General features: G+C 47.4%; 1 protein-coding gene across 2 annotated transcripts; it reads left to right on the top strand.

The window, feature by feature from the left end:
- Positions 1-48: 48 nt before the first annotated feature.
- On the top strand, positions 49-18567 carry MIGA2 (mitoguardin 2). 2 transcript variants are annotated; one of them, XM_054084410.1, is made up of 16 exons: positions 49-206; positions 1945-2190; positions 2838-3033; positions 3959-4071; positions 6350-6467; positions 6932-7071; positions 8662-8779; positions 8963-9063; positions 9540-9655; positions 10087-10159; positions 10826-10912; positions 11571-11669; positions 12173-12307; positions 13026-13079; positions 14027-14143; positions 14734-18567. In XM_054084410.1, the coding sequence occupies exons 2-16, from the start codon at positions 2095-2097 to the stop codon at positions 14932-14934; spliced, it is 1764 nt and encodes a 587-aa protein (XP_053940385.1). In that variant the 5' UTR covers positions 49-206; positions 1945-2094; the 3' UTR covers positions 14935-18567. The 2 variants fall into 2 exon arrangements, with proteins under 2 accessions (XP_053940385.1, XP_053940384.1); XM_054084409.1 differs by having other exon boundaries at positions 2823-3033.
- The last annotated feature ends 573 nt before the right edge of the window (positions 18568-19140 follow it).

Genomic DNA, 19140 nt, shown 5'->3' with positions numbered 1-19140 from the left:
GGGAGCATTCTGATTGGTTCGCCGGGAGGCGGTTCTCTGCTCTAATTGCACCGGAGGGCCCCGGTGAGGGCGTGTCTTGGATTTGGCCACGCCCCCTCAACGCAGGGTTGGCTGCGGCGCGGGGGAAGGAGACGCTGCCCTTCCGCGGCAATGGCGCGCGCCGGGGGGAGAGGGCGCCGAGCGGGGCCGTGCGCCCCCCCGCCACGGTGAGTGGTGCCGGCCACGTCGGCTCGCGGGGGCCGGGCCCGACGGGCTGTACCATCGCAGGGCGGGGGGGACCTCGGGTAAAACCGGGCTTGGGGGCGTGAGCCCAGGGATATAGGGGGATGGAGATGCTCGGAGTGGGGGTGTGTGAGGGTTGCCCCAAAAGTCCAGGGATGTGGGGGGAATGCCCTAGGAGTGCAGGGGATGTGGCGAGGGGGATGCCCCAGGGGCATTTGAGGGTGTTTGGGGATGTGGGGGGTGTGCCCCAGGGGCCCTTAGGGATGTCTTGAGTTGCAGGGGATGTGAAAGGATGCCGTAGGGGTATTGGGGGGAGCCCTAGGAGTGGAGGGGATGTGCCCCCAATAAAAGGGGTGTAGGGTTATCGAGGATGCCCAGGCGTGTAGGGGGTTGCCCCAGGGTGCAGGGGTATTGGGGGGGGTTATCGGGGATCCCTCAGGAAGCAGGGGCATTGAAGGGTTCACGGGGGGTGTAGGGAGTTGCCCCAGGGTGCAGGAGTATTGGGGGGTATCGGGGGTCCCTCAGGAAGCAGGGGCATTGGGGGCGTAGGGGGTGGCCCCAGAGATGCAAGAGTGTGGGGGGGTTGTGTCTTGAGGGTGTGGGGTGTTCCCCAAGGGTGTTGGGGGGCCCAGGGCTATGGGAATGGTGCAGAGGGCCTGTGGGTTCCCTCGGTGTGGTCCCATTGTGCCACAGTGCTGGATTACCGCAGGAGCTCCCGCCTGAGGCCCACCTGGCTGATGCGTTCAGCTGCCCGGCAGGGCTGTGAGGAGATGCCCCAGGCAGGGGTTGCCCTGATACCCAGCTGCGTGCACCCCCAGGCAGGCCTAGTAACCCCCAGACAGCCCTCTGTGCCCCCAAATCTCCTGCACTTTGCTCTTCTCATCTCTGCTGTGACCGAAAGCTTATGTTTAACCTTGTGAGGAGAGCCCGTCGCCCCTATCTGTCCCTGCAGGCTCCAGCCAGCTTGAGACCGTTTGTGAACGATGCTCCCAGAGGGGTTTGCTAACCCACAGGTTGTGGGTCTGGCAGGCATGGGGGCTCCCCACATTGCTGCGACACCGGGGTGGGTTTATACTGTCCGTGTGGGGGACACCAGAGCTTGACGTGGCGGGGTCAGAGCTGCAGCTGGCTTGTTGCAAAGGCTGGTCTGGCAGAGAGTGGGGCCAGAGGGTTTTTATAACTTTGTGGTGTTTAAAAGACGACCCCTTCTAGTTTTGATATGCTCTTCTGTAGCTCCGTCCTTGGTGTGAAGCATGGCGTTCCTTCCTGGCACGGCCAGCAAAGCTCTGAGTAAACTTGAGCAACATTGAAACCTCCTGGACAAACACCTTTTGGTTGGTCTGGGATGCACAGAAAACTCTATGAAAGTGCTGTTTTGACAATGAAAGCATGCGTATGGCTATTTGTAATAATTATGTTTTTAATATGAGGACTGCAAACAAAATCTTTCCAACCACATGCAGCCATTTCTGGTGCATGTGGAAATCTGTGGCAGCCGTTGAGTCTGAGGATGGTGCTGCTGTAGAGCAGTTAGGAGTCTGACCCCATGGTTGGTAGGACAAGCTAAGCAAGTGCTGCTGGTGGTGAGAAGGTGCTTTAGATGTACTTGGCTCTAGCAGCGTTGCTGCTTCCAGTGACCTGGTGTATGGTTTGTGAAGTGCAGTGCAAGGGGGAGACAGATCGTGTTCCTTTCAGTCACCTGTTTTTCTCCTCTTCCTGCAGGATGAGGATTGCTGGATGAAGGGCAACCCCAGGACTCTGAGCGAGATGTCAGAGGAAAGTTGGATTTCTTTGTGAGGAGCTCACGCAGCATCTGCAAGTGCTCTTCGCCTTTCCGGTGGCTCCTGGAGGTGCCAACATCCTCGTGCAGACATGGCATTTAGAAGGACAGAGGGAATGTCCATCATCCAGGCCTTGGCAATGACTGTGGCAGAAATCCCTGTGTTTGTTTACACGACATTCGGGCAGGTACAACAAACAGGAAAGGTTTTCATACTGGGTTCCTTGGATTTTCTCTGTGGAGGTTGTCTGTGTCGGTTGTGAGGCACAGAGGCATGAAGGGGTGATGCTGGGCACCCAGGCAGTCTCAGGGTTTGTAACAATTGCATGGAGAGGTTGGCGTGGTGGGAGAGAGCTGCTCAGGGTGGGCTTGGAGAGGAGAAAGAAGAGCTTCCCACATCCCTCCCAGAAGAACACCCAGGCTCAACCTTTCTCTTCTTCAAAGGCACTAAGAAAAGACTTGTTTTAAAGATGACTGGTGTATTTCCCACTTGTAGTAATGCAACACTTGGGGCAATATACAGCTCAGCTATGTACCAGGGTTTAAGAATTGAATTTGGCTAACCTGGATTGCATCTGTTGTGGGCTGTGTGCAAATTTTGCTGCGTGTTTCAGTGAAGAGAATTGAGACCAGATTCTCCAGCTTCTGTCAAAATGATGCTCTGCAGTACCTCTGCTGCTAAGTCTTAGCTGTGTAGTGTTTTGCAGGGGGGAGGGGGAATGCCGAGGTGTTTTATATTATAACTGCTTTTAAAAAATAAGAAAAAGGGTGGTGGAATTATTTTTTCATTGTTGCTTTTTCATATCTTTTGTGTTTAAAGTCTGTCTTCTCTCAGCTGCGGCTCTCTCCAGGCCTGCGTAAGGTGCTGTTTGCTACAGCTCTTGGGACGGTTGCGTTGGCTCTTGCAGCTCATCAGATGAAGCGTCGTCGTCGTCGAAAGAAGCAGATTGCTCCAGAGAAGTGCGGCTTTAAGCCTGGAGGGATCACAGTGCCCATCTTGCCAACCAGGAGGGTCTCCTCTGTGAAGAAAGGTTGGACTTGTAAAAAGGGAAAAATCCCCAAAAGCCTTTTGTGAGGGAGCAAAGAGGATGTTCAGGGAACGCTGGAAAGTTCCTGAGAGCTGAGGAGAGGAAAGCAAAGCTGTTGTGTAGTGCACTGATGCAGAATGAAATTAGAAGCCTGAAAGTGCTGTGAACATGGAATTAGCAGAGGAAAGGGAGAGACCCTGAGCTCAAAGCCTTTGCCAGAAGAAAGTGAGGTTTTCACCAAGGTTTGCAGTTCCCATCCCCCTTCCTGCAGACAGGCTGTGGACCCATTGCACCATGCTTCCCCCAATAATAACGGCCCAGGGCATGCGGTGACCTGGTTGTATATTGATCTTGGTGATGCCGAGATGACGTCTGACCCAGGGGTTCCGTGTGCAGCCTCATCGGGAAGGCTGGGCAGCAGAGGGAAGGATGGCCTTGGCCAGGCGAGTTGGGAGTGTCCATCCAACTCTGTGGCAGCTCCTGCACCCCGGTCAGCTTCTTCACATAATTGAATTGATTTTTGGGGTAAGACAGACCCAGGCCCTCAGCAAAACACTTTAGGGAGTAAGCATTTGTTTTGTGAAATATATGAAAATCTTTAAGTGTTTTTAATAATGTCCGTGGTCTGCTTGGCCTGAGGGAAGCTGGAGGAGTTTCTCCCTGACACTTTCCACTTGTGCTTGCCTCCTGCCATCCATAAGCAGTGGATAAATATTCATTCCTCAGGCTCAGATTCCCACTGACGTCAGCTTTTGTAGTGTCTCAGAGTAAAACAAAGCATACAGGAGATTCATGACTCATTTCTAGGTATTGGATGCTGCTTTCCCCTTCTGCAGTCACACTTGACAGGGCGGTGTTCCCCTCTGTGTTTAAAGCTGCGGTGAACTGGGCTTGAAATCCTGTTTTTGTGTGACCTTCCCAATTGCAGGATACTCCAGCAAGAGAGTCCAGAGTCCTGGCAGCAAGAGCAATGACACGCTCAGTGGGATTTCCTCCATCGAGCCCAGCAAACATTCCAGTTCCTCCCACAGCCTCGCCTCGGTAAGGACCTTCTCCACTGGGCGGGGAGAAGCAGGGCTGGGAGATGTGAGTGCACCTACCTATGACAAGAAGACAAAGTCCTTGGATCTGCCAAAGCTTTTGGAGCAGAACCGGTTATGGCATAATCAGAGAGCAGGCTCTGATATTAACCTCGCACTGACTGCCTGGAGTTGCCTGCATGAATCAGAGCAGTGTTTTCCCCAGGGTGCATCCCACTTCTTTGGCCAGCGAGGGGCTACAGGAGGGTCTTGTGTGTGCGACGCAGCTGTGATTCCTTGGGGCTCTCCGTAACCCCGTCAAAGAGCGAGGCTGCGTTGTTGTTTGGTCTCGTAGCGATGAGAAGCTTGTTTTCTTCCCTCTGCTGTGGGGGTTTGAGTGGCCCAGCAGCCCCTGTGCCAGCACAGCCCTCCTGTGCTGGGGCTCCTTACAGGTTGCTTGGTTAAAACCAGGTTAACTACCAAAATCAGATAGTTGTGATTGGGAAAGAGTGCAGGTTGAGAACAGTCTTGTCATTCTCCCTCCTCCAAAGCCAAAAGCAGCCTATAAGTACTGGCAATTCTGGCTTGGCCAGGTGTCAGGAGGCACCACTGCTTATATCCACCTCTTGTCAGACCAGCCATGGAAGGACTGGGGAGTGTTTGTGGTTTCAAGACCTGTTTTACATGCCCATTGCTCAAAGCCTGACATGCTGCGGTCGGAACAGGGGGCAGCACAAGCGAACCTCTGCAGCTTCATGCAGGACTTAATTGAAATCTCTCTTCAGCGGCACCTGCCAGAGCGCCCGGCCTCGGTGCTCGTTAGCTCTGCTGAGGCAGGAAGGGAAAACCCACCCTTTAAAGGGAGCTGTTGGCCCGTTCCTCTGTTTTAGCTGGTCCTGTATGGTTAAAGCACCACAATTTGCTAAAAATCTGTGCTGGCAGAAGTGTGTCTCCAGCAGGCGGCAGTGCTGGCACGGCCCTGCACCAGTATTCCCCTGGGATAACTGGGATATAAAGGGATGTGTTAGTGCAGACCAAACTGTGTCCAGCTCTGGCCTCGCTCCCTGTGCAGGGATTCTCATGTCCATTTAATTCCCCTGTGGCTTCTCCCTTTCCACAGATGCTGTGCAGGTTTTGTGTTGCTGGAGTCTGTTTCACTTTAGATAAAATACTGATCTAAATTCATTTTTCCACTGCCAGTGCATGGTGGGATGGTTACATGGAGAGGGATCTGTTCCCTTACTCCCTTATTGTGCGGGAGCTGAGTGTCTGTCACACTGTACCCCTTGCTTGCATGTTATTTGATGGGAAAACAGCTCATCCTTCGCACAGCTGCAGTTTCTGAATGCTCTTGTCTGCTTCCTGGGGCTTTTCTGTGCCATGCAGTAAAGGAGTCAGCACCAGTGAACTGATGATTTGCAGTTCCGGATCTCAAGGTGATGGATTAACACTCCACAGAGATAAATCAATGGAGGGAGGGCAAGAATTCAGCTGTCAGGCGGTTACTGTAGCTTTTTCCCTAGCATCAGACTCACATTTGGACGTCTTTCTCTAAGCCATATGAAAACACTGGTCATGGATAGCATTTGAACCCAGTGCGTTAGTTGGGTCAGACTTTAAAAGACATGTATGTGTTACTGTGAAATTGGAGAAAGCTGACTGTGCTGTGTGGATCTCGGCACTCAGCCCTCCCAGGAGAAGGTTTGGTTACAAAGGGAACAGCGAGGATCCCCCTGGCCAAAGTTCTCAGCTGTACTTTTGCTGGTAATCTGTTCCTTTGTCTGGATGGTGGTCGCTTTTCCCCCCACTTCCAGGGTTTTTTGCACAGGCAGCCGACAGGAACTTTCTATCAAAACCGTTGTGCCTTTGTAGCGATTGCTTTGGAGCTTTCCCAGGCTGTCACCTCCATCAGTGCTCTCCTGCTGGTGCTCAGTGCTGTACGGGCTTGCCATTTCCTAATGAAGCTTCAGTGTAAATTGCTTGGGAAGGTGTTTCCCACACAACTTGCTGTGCTTTCAAAGGCACTGCTGTGGTGCTGGGTGGAAAAGGGGAGGAATTCTCACCTCCCTTCCCCTCTCAGCATTGTGTGGCTCTCAGAAGTTGACAGTGTAGTGTAAACCCAAGTGGAAGGGGGCCTGTAACTCTTGATGCCTTTTCCCAGGCTAAGGGGGAGCACAAGGGCAGACGTTGGGAAGGGAAATGGCTTATCATTCAGATTGAACTGGTCGTGGTGTTTGTGTGGTCTTAACCCTTGGAGAGAATTTAAAAAGCATTTGCTGCTCTCTGCTGCTTTCCTGCAGATGGTAGTAGTCAACTCTTCCAGTCCAACACCAGCATCAGCAGGAATGTGGGAGGGTCAGGCAATGGGGGATGCTGGAGCCCTCGCTGATTCCAGTGCCGAAAGCCTCTACATTCAAGGTAAACAAGCATGAGGATAACATCATCCTGTGGGGGATTATTTATCACTGTGAGAGCAAAAAGAGAATGTAAACCGATATAAAGCATCGGTAGCTCAATGTAGAGCTCTAGCAGGAAGCTCTCTCCCATTCTCAACTTAAACTCAGTCACTTCTAAGGTATAAAAGTCCCATCTTCTGCTAAAGAAACATTTCTCTGTTTTCTTGGTGAATAATTTGCTTCTAAAATGCTGTTCTTCAAGCAGTGGGCTTACCTTATGCAGGGTGTTTGAGCATATTCTCCTTAACTTCTAATCCAAATGAAAACCTATTTTAAGAGAAAAGAACTAAAATACATTTATTCTTTCTTATCAGCTGGGGAGAGGCTTCCCTATTTGCTGGATTGTCTGACTGAGCAAAATCTTGTGCTGTATCTCTTTGTTCCTAAGCTGGGACTCTCACAGCTTGTATTTGGTTGCATTGCCAGGCATGGAGCTCTTTGAGGAGGCCCTGCAGAAGTGGGAGCAGGCACTGACCATCAGGCAGAGGGACAGTGCTAGCACCAGCACCCCCGTGCCCTGGGACGGCAGGAGACAGACCGACAGCACGTCTGAGAACATCCCAGAGGTACCTCTCCACTCTTTCTTTGCATTAGCCAGCTGGAGACCAGGCTGAAAGACCAGCCTGGGTGTGGAAGCAGTAATTAGGAATTTAAAAGAAGAGCAAATTAAGGGCAGAGCTGGGCCAGACTCTGTTTAAGAGCTGTCTATATTTGCAGCTTCCTTATGCAATGTGAGGGGGTGTTTTTAATTTCTTTTTTTTCTTAATAAGTCTCGCCCCCTCATTCCCCAGCTTTTCTACCCACCTTTCGGCGTCATGTCAGTCGCTGTCAGGCAAGTCCTCCAGCAGCAGAAGCTGCGGTAGGAAAAGGCTGTAACAAATACTGCACCAGAGAGAAAGAAATGGCTTTTTGCCTGGCAGTGTTGTGTTTGTAATTTTTTAACTCATTTGAAAGTGGAGATCTGGATGGTCGCTGTCGCTTCTGAGGAAGCTGGGAGAAGCAGAGGCTGGCTGCCTGCATACATTAATGAGTGAAGTGAAGGAGCTAAGTATGACCCTGCTCACTGAGTAAGTGAGTCAGGGAGATGTGTAACTTCTTCTGCCTACAGCTACAGACAAAAGACTTTTAGGACAATGTCTTGGTGTCTTGGACTTGAGGACTAGGCAGGGAAGAGCTCTTTGAAGAGGAGATCCAAACTAGAAGAGCTTAATACAGTCAGGAAGCAAAAGAAGCCGCTGTACCTCAGGACTCTGAAAGGAGCTGAATTCCGAACTGCCCAGGAGTTCTCTCTGACAAAAAGTGTTCCCAGCCTCTTATAAACATGGCTGGTAGCAAAGATGCAGGATACTTGTCTTTTGTGGTAGATAATAGTTATCCAAGTCAAATCTGGGTTCTTTTGTTGTTTCTGTCTTTGAAGATTCCTGTAGTGTTTCTAAAATGCACTTAAAACCAGTTGATTCATTGTCAAAATAGATTTCATGCTTCTTGTTAATGCTTCTGTCTTCAGGCATTTCCATATCATCTTCCTATCTAAAGTAGAAAGCGTGCCATAACATTAGGAAAGTACCGTAAATCTAATATAATGTGGCTTGGTTGGGATAGTGAACTGCGTCAGAGCAGACAGAAGGGATGAGGCCAAGATGCTGTGTAAGTCTTTTTTTTCTCCCTTCTTTTTTTTTTTCCTATCCTCCTGTGCTGCTTACAGCAAACTTTGCTTATGCCCAGCACCTTCATCCAAGGACTCTTACTCTGTTATCCATTTCTGGATGCTCTGCTGTATTCAACACAGGTTTTCTGATGTAAATCCCTCTTGAAATTAGCTTAAAGCCACAAGTTAGGAGAACCAAGTTCTCTGTATGTCAATAAAACACCTGTTTTTCTGGATGGCAGGTTGAAGTTCTTAAGTTCTTTCTTCCTTTTTCAACAGGAAAACAATATAGCAAAGCTAAAAAGCCAGAGGGTTTGAATAAGCTGTGTAGAAACTTCCCTCCCCTTGCGTTATTAGCTGCATTGTAGGATTAATGAGTCCTCTTTTTTTAAATCAGTTAATCTGCAACTGTAAATCCCATTTTACTGAAAATTTCCTTCCCTATTTGTGCTGTCAATCTGTCTCTTCCCAGCTGGCTAATGAAGGGTGGCATTTGTGTCTGTTTAAGGAGGAGTCCCAGAACAGGGAGTTCGCTGAGAAGCTGGAATCTCTCTTGCACCGAGCCTACCACCTCCAGGAAGAGTTTGGGTCTTCACTTCCGTCAGACAGCATGCTGCTGGATCTGGGTATGGGAGATGGGTTGGAAATGCATTAGAAAGCCAGTTTCTTCTCTGATTTTATGGCTTTTGTGTAATCAGGCACTGAACAGTGACAGAGTCTTGTTTGTGGAGGTGGGAGGGACGGCATAGTGGCTAAGAGGAGCAGTAGTCCATGAACTCCAACACATGCGGCTTCTTCCTCTCCTCCAGAAAAGACTTTAATGCTTCCACTGACGGATGGGTCATTGCGGCTTCGGACAGATGATGAAGAGAGCTCGATTTCCGAGGACTCCTTCTTCTCTGCAGCGGAGGTGACTGGAGTTTCAGCTGTCTGTAGCAGTCCAGCTGCTTGCAGGGGAGCCACAAAAGCAGTGGAGCCATATGTGTCTTGGTAGCAAAAGATGGTAGAACATGGAGCAACAGCCCAAGCTGGGAGGTTCACAATGGATATTGGAAAAGCCGTTTAATTAGGGGCATGGTGCAGCCCTTTCCTGCCAGCATTTCCATGTCATCTTCCTATCTAAAAGAGAAAACGTGTCATAACAGTAGGAAAGTACTGTAAATCTAATGTAATGTGGCTTGGTTGTGTAAATTTTAGGGGATATTGAGCTGCATCAGAGCTGAGACAGCTTTGAAACTGGTGGAAAAAAGAAATACCTTTGCATTAAATAATTGACACTGACAGAAGTTTGCTAGCTGAAGTCATGTCCTATGTGCTGCCTCTGAATATTTGTAAATATTTAACGAGATCATTTTGTTCTTCCCATGCCTTTTGCCACCTCTACAGCTCTTTGACCCTCTCCACTTTGAGGAAATACCGTTCCACCTCTCTAAGCCAGTTGCGGCATATGAAGAAGCTCTGCAGTTAGTGAAAGAAGGGAAAGTTGCGTGCCGGACACTGAGGTGAAGTGCCATCTGGAGCTGTGGGTCCTTGTGTCAAGGCTCCTTTGAGCAGTGTGAACACATTATTTTCTTTTGAGCAGCTCTATAATCAGGATAACCTTTTGGGGGCAGAAACTCTTAGAATCCTTCCTGCTGGTTTGGACTTCCAGGGGAACTGTAGATTTTTAGAACACATGTTGAGGAAGGGTAATTGTCCCAGAAAATCAGAAATGAGGAATGTGTCTGTTCTGTGTGGCTGCCTGGCATAGTCCTGTGCTGGAACAGCCTTTGCGGAGCTGCTGTGGTTCCCCAGGGAGCTGCACAAAGGCAATGCGGTTGTTACTTTCTCCTAGGTGCACACTGGGAATTAAATATTTTAGGGGAGTGTAGTTGTTAGGAACACAGATGTCAGTAGAGCTGATACTTATGCAATCCTTCCCGTTTCCTTCTAGGACAGAGCTCCTTGGCTGCTACAGTGACCAGGATTTCCTTGCGAAGCTGCACTGTGTCAGGCAGGCCTTCCAGGTGAGAAGAGCACAAGGCTCCTGGGTTCCTGCGGTGTGTTGTTGCCAGCAGCACATTCTCTGCCTGTGCAGGTGCCAAGTCTTTGTCTCTGTAGAGCAAGTAAAAGCAGAAGCAGCAGCAGCCCAAACTCCTGTTTCTCAACTCTGTTGTCCTGTCCCAATTGATTTGATTTGGAGAGGAAGAGGATCCCCTGGTCCCCATGCTCAGCTTGAGCAGTTGTAACATGGCCACTGACACTGGTGTAGTACTGGGAGGTGAAAGTTTGGTAATTTCAGAGTGGCCCAGGAGCTGCTACTCCCGCTTGAGAGCTTTTTGCTGTGTTGGAGTCAAACCTCTGAAGTCGAGGAGCAAGGTTTCCTTCTCCTTACCACAATCCATGTCCTAGGAATGTGTGTCTAGAGCCTGAACAGCAGCTTTTGTACTCTGGCCCCGCTGCTGCTCCGTGGCTCCCATGCCTCTGTTGTTGCTGCTTCCAGTCTTTCAGCCTAACTTTAAACTCGCTTCCTGGAGAGAGCAGTTTTGTTTTCTAGATTCCAGCCTATTAAAGGTTAGCGATACTGGTATATGCAGCATTGCACTACTTTTGTGTCCTGTCTTCTTTTCTCCCAACTCAGAATTCGTGTGGCCATAGGCATTCACAGGAGACTTCTTGTGTTCCCTTTGCAGGAACTACTGGAGGATGAAAGCAATCAACTGTTTTTTGGGGAGGTCGGGAAGCAAATGGTGATAGGACTGATGACAAAAGCTGAAAAGGTAGGAATTTTGTGTAACAATTCAGCTGTGCGCACAGGGACACTTAGTTCTGCATCCCAATCCAGTTATTCCAATGTCTTGGAAGGAGAAAGAATACTCGATCTGTGTGCTGGTGACTATCGTGAGACATAAAGTGTTTATGCTTTTATTCTTGTTTAACCAAATTCTCTTGAAAGAAGCTCTCTGTGCTGCTCCTGCCCACAGTTTGATGCTGTGCCATACTGGAGTGTACGTAGGGTCTGGGCTATGCATCAGCAATGGCATTGTCTCGGGGAATATAGGAAAGAGAAAAGAGAATCAAACCTTTGCCTCAACCACACACTAGCCCTCAGATCACTGGCTTAGCACTGCTTCTCCCTTAAACAAGGAGATTATCGCTTGCACTGTGTTAGTCCCTTGCTGGCTCAGTTTGCATTCGGGGTCTCTTCCTCCTTCCTTGAAGAAAATGGAGCAACACAGGTGTTTTGAGTCACAGCTGAGCCTGGGGCCATCCATGCCTTGCAGAAATTAATTCCCTTTGTCTGCACAAAGTGTTTTTGGCTAAAAACATCATCCAGTCATACACATGGTGTTAGCTCAAAAAAAAGTAGTGAAACTTTGGTCAAAATGCCCCTAACTGTTGTACCTAATGAAGTGTTTTGTTCCTCTGTTTTCCCAGAACCCCAAAGCTTTTCTGGAAAGCTACGAGGAGATGCTGCGTTATGCACTGAAGCAAGAGACTTGGCCAACCACTCAGCAGGAGCTGGAGGGAAGAGGGGTTGGTAAAGACATTCTCTCTAGAAAGTTGTAGAGGAGTTGGAAGATAATGAATATGTAGGAACGGGCCAGGAGTGAAAGAACTGCTCTGAAATACGATTAGTTTGCGATTGTACATTGTTGGGGAGGGTGGGGGGAAAATTGGCTCTTGAGATGTTTAAAATTTGGGGCAAATCTTGCCTTCAGTGACATCAGCTCTACTGTAGCCAAAAAAACCACACCAAACCCCCAATCCCTTTTTTTTTTTCCTAGAGAGCTCAAGCTATTGTTTGTAGGTCTGTAAGATTTGTTTGCCTTTTGAATGGGCTTTTCTTGGACACAGGATTGGTAAATCTCTTGGCCAGCCCCTCCTTGGGGGCTGTGAGCTGGGTGTGCACAGTTCAGTCCTCCTTCCTGGGTGACAAACTTCAGCTCATTAAGTTCTGTTGCTTCAAGGCAAAAGAGTGAAGTCCATCTGCTTTTTCTAAACCTGTTTCCTTTACAGACTGTTCTGCTCTCTGATAGGTGGTGTGCATGAGTTTCTTTGATATCGTGCTGGACTTTATCCTCATGGATGCTTTTGAGGATCTGGAGAACCCTCCCTCTTCTGTGTTGGCTGTGCTGCGCAACCGATGGCTCTCCGACAGCTTCAAGGAGACGGTGCGCTAAGCGAGTCCTTGTGCTGAGCGTGAGATTGTGGTGCCAAGAGCAAAACCTTGGCTGTCCTGGCTGAGCTGAATACGCTCTTTAGAAATACCGTGCTTTCTTGAAGCTCTAAACAGCAATCTTCAGTACATGTAAATTGTTTACAGGAAAGCTGTCCTTATTTTGAAAGCACTGGGTTGGCTCCTATAGACTTATTTCTCTAATGGCCTTTCTTAGTGATGCCCTGGGGATGTTAAAAGATGACAGCACATATTTCCCTATATTTCCAGAGGATCAAAATATAGGGAAAAATAGGGATTTTGTTTGCACGTGGCCATTCGTTCTGATGGTACCTCAGCAGACACTGAGGCTTAAATAGCAGTGCTCCTCTCCAGTTCTGGCCCCCAGCTGCGTATTTAAGATAGATTAGTTTCATAGACTGAGAAAAAGATGTTTGGGAGGCACCTTTGATCATCTCTGTGCTTACAGTCTGCATCCTGGGGTGTTTGGCAACCATCTCGGATCATATTGGCAGTCTTCAAATACTTTGGCTTTTCTGGAATGGGTCTTGAGTGACCAAATCTGCTTCGAATTCACTTAGGTTTTGCCAGTAACTTTAGAGTTGGTGGCACAAAAGGGTCACTGTTTCGATATTGTGATGGCAACATGTTGGTAAACTGTTTTTATTCTGAAAAGTAATCCTGGTAACTGATGGTCTCTCTATTAATTGTAGGCTCTAGCAACTGCTTGCTGGTCAGTTCTGAAAGCAAAAAGGAGACTTTTGATGGTAAGCAAGATTAATTTAAAGGGAAAGAATGTAATGTATTTTAAGCTGGAAAGATAACACTTAGGTCTTGAAAAAAACACAAAATCTGAGTGGTATAACCGAACTGAGTCACATTCTTTGTGATGCTTTAAAGCCCTGTGGTCCTGCTGACATTGCTCCAGTGCCGTGCCAGTGTTTTACTGAATCAGTCTGAGTTTATTCCCCCTTTTTATTAATGTGAGGATTGAAAAGACAATGTTGCCTGTCTGGTATTCCCTCTCTTTGCACCATAGCAATGGTCACAGACACCAAGCAACAAGGGGCTGCTCTTGCATTGCAGTTTCCCTCTTGGCAGTGCAATAAATGGCTCGTGTGCTTCTCTGCTTCCCAGTACTGACTAGCTTTTACTTGATGCGCTTTTCTTAAATCTGTGGCTTTCTAAAATATAACAGCGGATGAGTTAATGGACTTGGAGAACAGGAAGCTGCAACGTCACAACCCTGGTTCAACCATGTGGCCTCTGGCGGGTTTTCAACTCCTGTCCCACAACCAGCTGGTGCAACTGGCTTTGCCTCATGAGATGGTGCAAAGAGAAGTGAGAGTGCTGGGAGCTGTATTGGTGCTGCTATACAGTAGCTCTCTCTTTGATATTTGCATGCCCTTTTCTGGCTTGATCTGGAGATTATAAATAGTTATAAAGACTGCCTGATGGTTGCCTTTCATTTTCTTCTATTTATTTTCCTACTGAAATAGTAGTCTAGAAACATGAAGATAGAAAGCTTTACTCATCCTTCAAGGGATCAGAAAGATAAATGTAATTCTGCAGGAAGATGTGTTCTTAAGTAGCTCTTAATTTCAGTTATTGAAGCATGGTGCTTTCTGTCAGGGAGTTTGGTAGCTGATACCAGATAAGCTGCTGATTCTGTCTGAGAACCAAGACCAACCAATTCTTCTCTTCTCTCTGGCAGGTACCAGATGGCTTTATCTCTCATTTCTACTCCGTATCGGAGCATGTCAGTCCTGTTCTAGCCTTTGGTTTTCTGGGGCCCAAGCAGCAGCTTTCTGAAGTCTGCAGTTTCTTCAAGGTAAGATGGCTTTTCTGTATCTAATCTGTGTGGGGCTCCTGCTACCTGCTGGCTTAAAGCTGCAGGTGTGAGCTTTTGGTGACTGATGTGGCATCAAGAAACTTGGCTCTGTTTTTGAGATGCAGATTGCTGAATCGAGATTGATAAAAATTCCCAGCACTATTTACCACAGCTGATAGAAAAAGTGCGCGATGAGATCAATTTATACCTTCAGTACTGGAAAGGATGGATTCATATGCTGAAAGAATATCTTGTCTAAGAGTGCATGACATCTCAAAGTTATGTATTTGATCTTAAAGCCTAAGTCCTCTTGTTGTTGTAGATACTATCATGAGAGGCTGCATTGTGTTCATTAAATGTTTGCATGGATATTGCTATGCCATTGCTTTCCTCGCTGCAGGAACTCTGCTGTCCTGTTTTAGAGGCATAAGGGGATCTGGCCATAACTGTGATTCCCAAGCCTGAACCTTTGCTTGGATGGCAAAGGTGCAAAATTCCTTTAGAGTTCTGTGGTTGCTGCAGTTTAGGCAGCTGGTATTGGCAGATGGGAAGAGATCTCCTTACCGTAAACCTTCCTTTTGTCTCTGCAGCACCAGATAGTACAATATCTGAAGGACATGTTTGATTTGGATATCGTGAGATACACAACCGTGCAGTCGCTGGCAGAAGACATTTTGCAGCTGTCGCGGCGGCGCAGTGAGATCCTCTTGGGATATCTGGGCACTGAGACTTCCCCCGAGATGAATGGCATGCTTCCTGGTGAAAATGAGCCACTGAAGGAGCTCATCTGATGTGAGTCAGGGGAGGAAAAGTTTTGTACAAGGCTGTTTTTCCTCCCAGAGATGGATAAAACTACCTGAAATGTGGCAGCAAGACTATCTCAACACACAGCAACCTGGTGGGACCTTCTGCTTTTTGTAGCCAGTAGTGTTTGCTGGGATGGATCCAGGACCACTTGCCAGCTTATGGTTTGAATTTCTTCTTTGTTCCACCTTCCTGTGCTTTTTATTAATATTATTTTTCATGTGTCATATAAACCACGAACAGCCTGGGCCCAGATTTATGCCCGATTCCCTGGAATAGGGCAACATATGTACCCGTTTGGCCTGAGCATTTTCTGAGAGGTAATCCCTGACGTTTACGATGGTGTGTGGGAGCAGGAACATCGTTGGTAATTTCCCCACTTGACCCTTAGCTTTTCCAGGAGGCTTTGTTTGCTTTGGGAACTTTATTATCGTTCTTCTCTGCTGTGTTTCTTACAGACATTGCTGCTGATTTTCACCTTACGTGTTTTAGCACATGCAACGGGACTAGCAAAGATTTCTTTCCTAAGGAGGAAGAAATACTTCTGTAAAGCACTGATGTAAAATGCAGACTTCTGTAACTGGTCTGAAGCTCTGAGGAAGCTTGTTTGCTCTCTGTGTTGCTGCTCTTTGCAGGCTAGGTGACGGGCTTTGTACCGTGACCATCCTCGTTTAAGAGATAGCTGAGGTCTGCTGAGGTCTGCATTTGCCTCTAAGGCAAGTTAGGGTGAGGCGAGGGTGGATTTGCATCCTGCCTGTGCATGCACAAAGTCTTTAACATCTATCAAAGTGCCTTGCTGTATTTCAGAATGAGCCAGCAGCAGTTTTTTGGGGTAGGAGGTGTGAGGTGTGCACAAGGAGAGGGAACCGGTGTAGTGTAGTGCCTGTTCCTGTTAAGCACAAAGGATTCTGAGATGCAGGTGTTGGATGTGATGTACAAGAAGGGTTATGTGTGCAGGCAGCTGGAGAGGTGGGATCAAGCTGCTAGAAAGGAATCGACTCTTTATAGTCTGACAATCCTAAGAAACACAGCATGGTTTTGGGTGTCAAATGTGTGCGTATGTAGGATCTTGTTGTGCTGAGATGGACTCTTCTCAAATGATGTGATCTTGACCACACTGCCGGCACCTGAAATCCGGTGGCTCTGGGCCATGTGCTGAGTTTGGTACCAGTTTAGGATAGCAGCGGCGGAGCACACTGGACTTGAAGCAGTTCTGGTTTTTGTGTGGGGTTAGCAGTGATTTTCTGGGTCCTCTGAATGCAATGGCACAGATGAAGGGTGATGGTCCAGGCTGTGCTTTCTCCTATTCCAGTCCACATACACCTCCAATACCCAAGAAGGTCTTCAGGGAGAGGAAAAGGAGGACTTTCAGAAAAGCACGGGCTTCACTGTTTTTTAACCAGACTGATTAGTTCTCCCTTGTGTCTGTTCCAGGTAAAAGGCGTAAGTCTGATCTAGCTGTATTTTCACAAGGGAAAAAAAAGAAGTAAGACTCTGGAGTTTCCATATGAGTGGAAAGCCAGTGCATGGGCTTGGGGGAATACAAATGCCTTCTGTCTTCTTCCTCAGAAATCTAATGTGGATTCCGCTAGTAAAAGCAGGAAGGAAATCAGGGAAAAAGGAGACAGGAGGATGTAAAAGGAGTAGATTAATGCTCCTGAGATGCTTGCAAGAGGTAAGTGTAGAGCATGTAACACCTGTTGCTCTATAAGCACATCAGACTGATGTGGCTTATCCTGACGACCAGATTAATGCAATAAACAAGACAGTGCTGAGGCAGAAGTGAAGACCAGCTGACTCGAGTGAGGCTGCATGAAATAAACTGTTAGGAGAAGGATTTAAGAGACAGCAATTAAAGTAGGAAAGGTCTCTGAGGTGTCTCGCTTCTGGCAGCATGCAGTGAGAGAAGGAGCAGAGGATGTTGTATTAGCACGGCACACCTGCTACATGTAAACTGTGATTCAAAATGTTGTATTCTGAAAGCAAGTTACTTTGCCAAAACAAAAATTTATAGTGCTTTGTGCTCTTGTCTGGCTAGTTTAGAAGACAGAGAAACTTCAGCAGCTTTGTATAGTGGTTAAAAAGAGGATAAATGTGAAGATTAATGTCATAAGATGGATTATAATTCTAAACAATCAATGCTGTTAATTTATCATTTTTAGAGTTGTTTTATGTGTATTTATTTACTACTTTCAGTGTCTTTTGGCCTCAGTGCTGGGGCAGCCTGCCTGCTTTGTGTACAGACAAGAACGCTGGCCGCTGACTTTGGCTTTTGGCATCCTTGCAGGAGAGGATACTGATACAGGGTCCCCATGAAACAAACACTAACTTGCACTGTAGCTTTTTAATTTAAGAAATTGCAAATTCCTAATCAGTCAAATGGAAGAAGATAATTTTACGACAGCTTTATGCTTTTCCTTAGCCGTTACTGCAATTGGGGTATGCTGGTTAAAGAGGGATCTTCCCTGAGAACATCCACAGCTTCTCAGACATTGAGTTCTCCCCCTCTGCCCACCAATGCTAACTTGCTCCTGCACGAGCCAAGGATGTCTGCTGAGATAAACTGATTTTTCTCTTTACAGGGGAGGATGTTAAACTTCTCTATGCTACCCCCTTGCCCTTGCTGTTTCATTGCTGCTCTTTCTCTTTCCCCAGTCCCTCTGTAGCTTTAGAGGAAAGGCAGAGGAAAGGTGTTTGCAGCCCCTGCAGGGTGCTGCTCGGATCAGCGAGCTGGCCCTGTAGGAGAAGCTCTCCCTGACCTTGAGGGGTGGTGGTCAGTGACCTGCTGCCTTCAGTTCCTTCAGCTGCAGCCCCAAGCAGGGGCTTGGGCTGCTCCCGCTGATCACGTCCAGAGCAGGGCCAAGCCACCTCACATGCATCTGTTTTGCAGGGTAGAGTGAAAGGTTATGATAGAACAACTCTCTGCCCTCTGGCTGCATAGCAGATCGCTAGAAAATCCTCCTTTCCCCAGCATATTGTGTTCTAGCAGAGGAAATTCTTCAGTATTAGTAGCAGATGAGATACGTGTTCCAGTAGGATCTCTAGAGATAAGATATTTGCCTTTTTTATAATGAACCCTTATTCTCAAGGGGTTAAATCATTCTGGGTTGACACTTGCAAGATTTTAACACTGATGGGGATTTAAAGTGGCTTAGCAGTGATGAAATAAAATCCTTCAATGGTTTCAGATGCTTAAACAGGATTCCAAATATGTATGACTTTCAGTTTTTATGTGGAGGTTGTAACAAGCTTCACCAGTGGTTCTGGTCTTCGTGGGCTTAACAGCACAAATACATCAATAAAAAAGAATGAGGAAAAATCTGCCTTTTTGTATCTCCGGGATCAGCGTGGCTTTGAAGAGCACGACTCGCGCTGTCTCATAGAAGGAGGTGGGAAAGCAGGATTTTATCGACCCCTCTTCAGTAGAACATTCCTCTGCCATATCTGAAACTAATGAATGTAAACTCGTGCCTGTTTTCTCTTGATTTCCTAAAGGTATACAAATCTGTTCGTGTTTTGCTTCATTCTTTTTCTTTGCAGCTATTTTTTTAATACCTTTACTCTTAGGATGTGGGCATTACAAATCAAATAAAACTTTCCTTCCTGATTGTGTTTTTTGTTTCTAAATTTCCTGGCGAGACTTGCTAGGAATTCAAATCTTTAGTTTCTGATTTAGGTGACGGTTGTGGTGACACGTCTGGTGCTGGAGTCGTGGTATAAAACAAGGCTCGCTGTTTCCTGGAGTCAAAATGCTGAACTTACAGCAAGTAAACATAAGGGTTTGGTTTGCATGGAGAGTCTTCCAGGTTCTACTGGAGACAAATCTGTAGATTAAGCAGGCTATAAAGTAAACTAAACTTGTGCTTTGAGCATGGTTGAAAACAGTGGGGTTTCATTTTTCAGATTTTTCTCTTTCTGTGGTGGTTTGGTTGTGTTTGGGTGTGGTGTGGGTAGCAGACTGTAGCAGATGTGGGTAGCAGATGAAGTGATAACAGAAATCCCACTAAGGAGCAGAGTCTCTTAAACATTGTCCAAGCTCTTGTTGCATACTTATCAGCCTCCTTTTCACAAACTATGCCAAAGAAACTCAGAGTCAAGACTGTGGGTTGATATCAGAGATGCCCATCTGCTGAGCAGTGTGGGAGACTCATCTTCTCGTTCTTCTAAAGCGGTTGCAGTATGTTTAAGTACTT

Source organism: Cuculus canorus, chromosome 19, assembly GCF_017976375.1.
Source record: "Cuculus canorus isolate bCucCan1 chromosome 19, bCucCan1.pri, whole genome shotgun sequence".
Classification (NCBI taxonomy): domain Eukaryota; kingdom Metazoa; phylum Chordata; class Aves; order Cuculiformes; family Cuculidae; genus Cuculus; species Cuculus canorus.
The sequence above is the reverse complement of the archived record's forward strand: the minus strand, read 5'-3'. Positions and strand labels throughout refer to the sequence as shown.